Here is an 8,449-nt window from a genome sequence, read left to right as displayed (position 1 = left end):
TCAAATTAGGGTTTCAGACTTAGGAATCAGATTCAGATTTCAGGTTGAGATTCAGATCTTGAACTCAGATTCGAATTCAGATTTCGAATTCAGATTTCAAATTCAGATTTCAGATTCCGATTTCTGATTCAGATTTCCAATTCAGATTCCAGGATCAAGATTCCCATAGCAGAATGAGATTTTAAACTTTTAGTTTAGAATCAGATTGATCTTTTATCTCCCGAATTTTAGAAATGTGAACAGCTTTGTGAGGAATTTCGGATAATTAGTTAGAAAAGGATAAAGATTACAGGAACACTCCATCAAGAATTGCTGTCATATCTACATGTGTTTCATTAATTGAAAATTTAATCACATATAATTTTATTGTTAGTTTAACTGGGTTATCTGTTACATACTATTTGGATGAATTATCCGATGAGAAATCTGTCATCAATGCCTTCAACATACATTTAGTAAATGTTTCCATTTGGATAGAATATGTCTTAAACTCACAACGCAGATTGATGCTTAACAATACATTAGATGTCTTACACCACTTTCTTAAATTTGTTATAAATGCCTGCTTATTATTCACCTTAAACTATTCTGGATAATTGATTTATTTATTTTTTCTAGTTCTTCTACATACATACTTAAGCTAGGGATTCATTCTTTGGTCAACATACACAATTGTTTCATCGTTCTTTTTTCACGCATTCTCCTAATCTATTTGTGCTTCCAATAAGGATGACAATGGAATGGTCCAGGTGATGTCACCACTTATCCTAACCTCGAAATTCCTTTCCTGATTCCTGATGTTTCCAATTTCTTGTAGGTTTTTTGCGTTTGTTGGAATCGAATTGGAACAGGGGGTGGGGAAGTTGTAACACCGGATTCAGTTTCATCCTGTTGCAGCAACAAGGACAACAACAACTGCAAGCCAAGTTTCTCTGCTTCTCTGATCCATCGGAACGTCTCGCCGTTTATTCGCATTCGTTGTTTGTGCTCGAGTTAGCTTGTAAAGGTAGGTAGAACGAACGGAATTTGGACGCTTTTCCGAGTGGGCCTCTTGAAGCGGACTCGAGTGCCTTCAAAATAACGCTTACCTTCTTCTAGTGACTCTCCTCTTTAGCTCTTTTGCTGTGGCTTTCAGTGCAGGAAATTGAACAGCAAATCCCACCGGTAGGTCAAAAAGGGTGACTTGAGAATGTTGCTGGCTGCAGTCGCGGTCGGTTTGAGGAAGGTCATCATGGTCGTTACAGCGGGTCGCAATTGTTGTGCCTGCTGCTGATGGTGATGATATGTTTGCTGGACTGCCGGATGCTGTTGCTGATAATGATTCTGTTGCTGCTGCTGTTGTTTATGTTGATCAAACACTAAGTTGTAGAGGATATGATTGTCATACGGCTGTTGCTGGTGCTGGGGTGGCTGATAAGAAGACGGCTGTAGTGCCGCTGTATAGGCCATTGATGCCACCGGCAGAGGCGCTGAAGTGTAGTGTTGATTCTCATGATTATTTGACGAGCCTTGATAGGAGTAATAATTCGGAGGAATCACGTTGTTGCTATTGTGATGGTAAAGAGCGGAAGCGTCACCGCCGTTGGCCAAACACAGTCCCGGATGTGTGTAGGATTTGGACAGACCGTGCTGCTCGCAGGCCGGACGTCCGGTGATGTATGGCTGCTGACCTTGGACATTGCCGCTGTTTTGGAAAGGAAACGATAAGGAATAATTTATTTGATCAATATTGTTTGGCCAAAACCGGAGGCCATAACAGTTCAGCTCAACCGGTGACAGGTCAACACACTTACGCCGGTCCGTAATTGCAAACGTATAATTTGTTGTACTTCTGGCCGGAATAGTAGTACGAATAGCCGCATCCGACGAGATACGTATCTGCCCAAATGAGCTGAAACGAGAAACGTTTCAAATATTTAGTGGAAAGTTGATGGCACTCTGATGCTAGAAACTAATGCAGTGATTTAACGTGCGATTGAAGTACATAGTTAAATATGTTGAGAACTACGAACATGTGCATGTGGGAAGGATAAAAGCATTAAAAGAACTGTATTTAAAACACATTTTTGAAAATTTGAAAAAGCTGCACAATAGCTTTGTATACCCGCATAAGTCAATACGATACTCTAAATCTTCCATATTATACGTTTCTGATTACATTTATATTAACGTTCACTGATGCGTCTTGGCTCGAAGTGCCTTTGCTAGAACGGATAAAATATTATTTTTGGAAGATACGATTAATATTCTGAAACACAAATTGATTATTTTTGCAACGCGCCGATATGATAAAAAAATATTTCTGAAAGATACAATTAACGGTCTTCAAAATGAACTGCTTATTTTTGCAACACGCTTCAATTTATCTTCTGTCAGAAACACGCGGTCTGCATGATTTATTTGAATAAGACAAAATCTTCGGGCAGTTTTGGTCGTATAAATTTTATAATCTTCACGGATCCAATTTAAAGCCGAGGATCACAACAGCGCAAGCGTAAAGGTAAGTTAAATCACATAATATTATTTTGTTTCGCGAAATATTTCAATGGTTTTTCTTAACCACATTGTTCTAGGTTTGGAGGAAGAACCCTAATACCGAAAGTAGCGGAAAGCAACACCACCGTAGCAGCACTGCGAATCTGCGAATCCGCATGATGTTACCAACGACCGAGCGGCCCTCGAGATGGTCAAAACCAAAAGCAACACCCGCATACATACGGTGCTACACACAACATCCAGAAAATGTTATTCTGAGCATCAGGATACGATAAGTATGTTTCTCAATTACTACGAATGAAATAAATGCTTTAAAACTATGTGAATTGTTTTCATTGTATACGAAAATCGAATTAAAATTATGTAAAATTAATAAAAACCCTTGAATCTTTTAATTGTTGAGTGAGGATTTGCTGTATCTTCATCATTTTATGGGTGGATCATTATAAAAAGATAACACGTATGATCGAACTGGTTCGAAAAAATTAATCTTCATTTTATCGTAACTCTACTTAACGACCCGTTCACTGTATCGTTAAGTGTGTCCAAACGATTCCAATACTATTTACTTAATCTTCCATTTATAATCCATTACTATAAGGGGAATCTTTATGGTGTCTCGGGAAAAAGATTACAGGAACGGTCAATTTATGATACTGATTTATGCGGGTAGACAAATAAATGTTGTTTGAATCCAAAATTATATCTATAAATTCAAAAACGGTTCTGTATTAACAATCAACCACATAGATAGTTTCGTTCTGACACGCTTTTTTTATCGAACACACTTGACTGTATACATTCAGGGTGAAGTAAGAGTATACATTAAAGGGACAATTTTTTCTTGACCTACCACTATTTTTTTTTGGTACATTTCAAAACTCCTAACCCTAAGCACGTTCAAGTAACTTATCGTAAATCCTTTCTATACGCTCAGTGCTGCTTCCGCCTGAGAGGAGGCATCATAACAGGCGGCTGAAATACCTGGTACACCCTCAATGGTCAATGGGGTCAATGGTTTGAGTAAAGTCTGTTTCACATAGAATCTGGTCGGATAAAATAGATCATTTCTCCGCAAAGAAATAACGTACAACAAAAGTAAAAATGTCATTTTGTAGGGTTTTTATTACACTTTAAGGAAAAAATACATAAAAATAATTCGTCAGCTTTTCGGATGAATTTTAGAACTTTTTTTGTGATACCACCCATCATTTTCTGCACAATACTGCTGGTAACCTCATTCGCCATCTTGTTACACCACTTTTCCATTTGAGCGGGTTTTTTCATGGTTCTGCCACATTTCTTCAGTTTGCCCTTAACTATTGCCCAATATTTCTCGATGGGACGAAAATCCGTTTGTTTGGTGGATTGAAACTTTTTTCAACAAAATCGACCTTGTTCTTCTTATACCACTTAACGACATCCCGGCTGTAGTGGCAGCTTGCCAGGTCCGGCCAGAACTTCACCGGACCTTTGTGGGACCGAATGAATGGCAAAACCCTCTTCTGGAGACATTCTTCTTTGGAAAAATTTCCATTCATTGTGTCCCCAGTGATGAAAATCTTAGTCTTCTTCCCCCAACTTCAGATCCCTTGCCAAATCATCAACTTACGAGCAAATTTATCTGCGAAAACAAACTTGAATCTACCCGCAACATTCCCTTTACGCTTCGCAAGGTAAAATTTGTTACCGGGTATTTGTCCAAAATCCATTTGACGTAAGTTTCGTCGTCCATCAAAATGCATCCGTTGTACTTGGTCAACACTTTCTCGTACAACTTCCTTGCCCTGGTTTTGGCAATCAGGTTTTTTTTTCAGCGTCCTGTTGGGGTGTTCACTTGCATGATACGACCGCAAGCCTTCTCGCAAACAAATTCGTCGAGCTGTACTGTGGTTCGTCTTGAACTTTTTCGCCAAATCACGCAAGGAGATTCCAGGATTATTGTGAACTGATCGAATCACCTTTGCTCGCAGCTTCTGGTCATATGTTCCACTTTTACGCCTGGTTTGTTTTGCTCGATCCACCGTAAGGGTCTCCCGGTAACGTTGCAGCACCGAATTTGCAGTCGATTTTGGATATTTCAGGAATTTTGCGATCTTTACCCCTGGCCACGTCGGTTTCTCGACGTGAGTGTGCCGAATTTTCTCTCGCCTTTCGCGTTCCATCGTCGGTAACTTTTGACTGGCTGCTTCAATCTTGATGAAATTTTCACCACTAAGTGAACAAACCATCCGGATCAAAACACTGTCAATAGATTCACGATGTGACAACTAGGGGCGCTGCAGTCAATGAAAAGATGCGACCAGATTCTACGTGAAACATTGGTATCAATTTTAAGTGTTTTCCGAATGACAAGATAACCATTCAAAGTATTGTAGATGGCTCTGCAGTGCTGACTTCCTACATATATACATTTTATGTTGATTCGTTTTTCCAAGACACACTTTGGTTACCATGGCTAGATGCATGTATTTTGTTGCCGGAACTCTTTAGATGGCGTTGCCTACATTTAAGGTCCATATAGAAGAATGATTGATCGTGGTAAAACCAAATAACATTTGCACTACAATAAAACTTGTTGTTGAAAAAAATTAACTTTTTTCAAGTCAAAAATAATAACAGAGGCTAAAGAACTCACTACTTTTTCAGTTGTATTTATTACACACTTCAACTATTTTTCTCTCCAAAATTTTGAACATATGGATCGTCTCATAGTTATATTTTAGTTTTTATTGGAATTACAGTCCCCCCACAATCATGGGTCACACACAATTATTAGTCAACGAGCAATAGAACTGCTGATATCTACTAAACTAAAAGAAAATATTTAATATTTTTAGTTTTAGTTAATCAATAATATCATCAAAATGCATTAAAAATATTATTTGTACATTTAATAATTGTCAAATTGCTGTTTGAATACTTTTTATCATAGGTAAACTATAAGCTGCAAAACTATCGCATAAAATTCCAATGTTATAAGGTTGACACCCTAAACCGTTAAGGTCCTTATGCGGTTATTTCAAAAATTCCTACCAAATGAATTGATCCCATATAAGCACAAAGGACGAGCTTACATTTTCGAAAGTTAAATAATATTTGGCAAAATAAAAGTGACTCATAATTGTTACAGAATCCACCAAGTTTCACACAATCATGGGTCACTTTTTTGCAAGCAAAACAAAACATTTCTTGGTTGCTATAGCTCAACACAAATGCCCCTTGAACGTATACTAGGAATGAATGCCCCTGAATGTTTGCCAGAAAATTATTGATTTCCATGTTGATATTCGAGTGTTGTCATGGACTTCTATGTGACTAATAATTGTGAGCAATTTGACTAATAATTGTTACGGGTTACAATTCTGACCCATGATTGTGGTTTTGAAAAACGTTGATTGTTCCGGTTAATTATGCTATTTTAAAAAAAAAATCATATTGGAAATCAAAGAGGGAATATTTAATGACTGAAGTCCATTCAAAACTTGATGTTTGGTCCACTAACACCCGAATAAACGAATATTTTATGGTGGAATGATACGTTAAGTGACTGATGATTGTGGGGGGACTGTACTCCTCAAATAACTGAGATATTGATTCGAAAAATAAACTTTTAGCTGTCGTTTTTTTTCCAAACCTCACCTTTATTTCAATGTTTTTCTATTCCAACAATTATTATCAATAAAGTTCTGCTAAACGTTCCCAAGTTTAATCAAGTTCGGCCCGCAAAAAAAAATTAAGTATTTTATATGACATACTGTCAAACCGGTTCTATTATACATTGATCTGATATTAAATACTAATTTCGTGCTCTTCCAAATTTTCCAAATTTGACTTATTAGTTCCCTTAATTTTTTTTGAAGTTTAATGATTTCAAAAATTGAATTCAAATTTAGTTTCATAATTCAAAATATATATAAAAAAATGCAACACTTAATCAATAAATTAAATATTTTCAGCGTTTTTTCTTCAAGTAAAAATGAGTATATTCAAACATTCAAAACTCTTTTAGTTCCATCGATTTCCCCGCTAATTTTGAATGTAAATGGTTCCGCTTGTCATCAAAACTAATCACAAAAACCCGATTTAATACACTTTACAGTGGATTGTAGCCTTTCTTACAGCCTGTAAAATATATTTGGGTACATATAAAACAAAATGAACTATGAATTATGATTAATGAATTTCATACGCAATAAATCCAAAATGAATTTAGGAAATAAAGATTCAAAGTTTTTATTAGGATAAAAGTATTTTTATATAATCATAATTTTCATATAAATTAACCTTTTTGAATGACTAGATTCTGGAATATCATGTATGATTTCGTTTCTATGACATTATAATCTAACTCAATTTACTCCTTTTGGAGTTACAGCATATGATATCTTCAAAATGGAAGGGGTATAAAAATTAAGAATACAATTTGAAAAAAGATGCCTGACCATGTATTTCAAATAATTCAACCTCTCAAGTATATGAAACAAATATATAAATAAAATTATTGGATAAAATTTCAAATGCTAGAGTAAAAAACGATACCAAAATGTATAAAATCGTTACAATAAATTTTGAAAATTAAAAATATTGAAAATTTTGAAAGCGAAGTATTTTTAATTTTGTTATTTTGAGATTTTTATTCTGTTTTGTTAATTTAGTCTATTTCGTTAATTTTGTTAATTTGGTCATTTTTTAAATTTTGTCAATAATGTCAATTTTATCAATTTTCATGATTTTGTCAGCATTGTTAGTTCAGTAAATTTTGCCAATTTAACCAATTTTCTAGATTTTGTTTATTCGTCGATTTTAACAATTTTCATTTTCAAAATTGAAAATTCTGTCAATTTTGTCAAATTTGTCAATTTGGTCAGTTTTGTTAATTTTGTCAATTTTGTCAGTTTTATCAAATTAGTCAATTTTGTCAATCTTGTCAATGTTGTCAATTTTGACAGCTTTGCCAATTTTGTCAATTAAGTGCATTTCGTCGATTTTGTCATTGTCAATTTGGCCATTTTTTTCAATTTCCTTCGATTCTGTCAAGTTTGTCAATTTTGTCAATTTGTCAATATTGTAAATTTGGTCAAAATTTAGTCAATTGGGACAATTTTGTAAATTTCGCCAGTCAATTTTGTCAATCTTTTCAATTTTGTCAATTTAGTGAATTTTGACAATTTGGTCAATTTAATCAATTTTGTCACTTTTGTCGATTTTTGCCAGTTTTATCAATCTTGTCAATTTTGTCAATTCAGTGAATTTTGTCGATTTTGTCATAGTCAATTTTGTCAATTCTGCCAATTTTCTCGATTTTGTCAATTTTAAAAATATTATCAATTTTTATGATTTATGATTCAGCTATGTGAATTTTGTCAAATCAATGAATTAAGCCAAGTTTTTCAATTTTGTTAAATTTGTCAGTTTTATCAATTTTGTCAATTTTGTCAATTCAGTGAATTTTGTCCATTTTGTCATCGTCAATTTGATTAATTCTGCCAATTTTCTCGATTTTGTCAATTTTATGATTTTTTCAACTAAGTTATTTTTGTCAAATCAATGAATTATGTCAAGTTTGTCAATTTCGTCAATTTAGTGAAATTGGTCTATTTAGTCAATTTTTTTCAATTTTGTCGATTTTGTCATTTTTGTATTTGGTCAACCTGGCGAAAATGGTTAATTCGGAGTTCTTTCCTGTTTCTTCAACTTTGTCAAAAATGATTATAAGCTTTTTAGCATTATATGCATGTTCCAAAAAAAATCCCAAATGCTTCAAACTCTACTATGGAGGGCTTGGTGGCGCTACTGTTTGGTTGTCATCTTCCATTGGCTTCAGCAAGTGAAATTTCAGATTGACCTCCTTTTTCTCTAGACACCAACCCCAACAACAACAACGCAACGTTAGATCTGAAGAGAGGAAGAGAAAAGGGAACAAAAAAACAAGCCCGAGAGCTTAAAGCTC

General features: G+C 34.8%; 1 protein-coding gene across 1 annotated transcript in view; it reads right to left on the bottom strand.

Moving 5' to 3' along the window:
- Positions 1–319: 319 nt before the first annotated feature.
- The window catches only part of LOC129739093 (protein lon-1-like), a 68,570-nt gene continuing 60,440 nt past the window's right edge, over positions 320–8,449 (bottom strand). The window contains exons 6-7 of the mRNA XM_055730489.1: positions 1,794–1,891; positions 320–1,684 (exon numbers count right to left, since the gene is read on the bottom strand). Coding sequence (XP_055586464.1) covers positions 1,132–1,684; positions 1,794–1,891 — 651 coding nt within the window. The 3' untranslated portion in view covers positions 320–1,131. The remainder of the gene's footprint in view (positions 1,685–1,793; positions 1,892–8,449) is intronic.

Source organism: Uranotaenia lowii, chromosome 1 (genome assembly GCF_029784155.1).
Source record: "Uranotaenia lowii strain MFRU-FL chromosome 1, ASM2978415v1, whole genome shotgun sequence".
NCBI classification, from domain to species: domain Eukaryota; kingdom Metazoa; phylum Arthropoda; class Insecta; order Diptera; family Culicidae; genus Uranotaenia; species Uranotaenia lowii.
The sequence above is the reverse complement of the archived record's forward strand: the minus strand, read 5'-3'. Positions and strand labels throughout refer to the sequence as shown.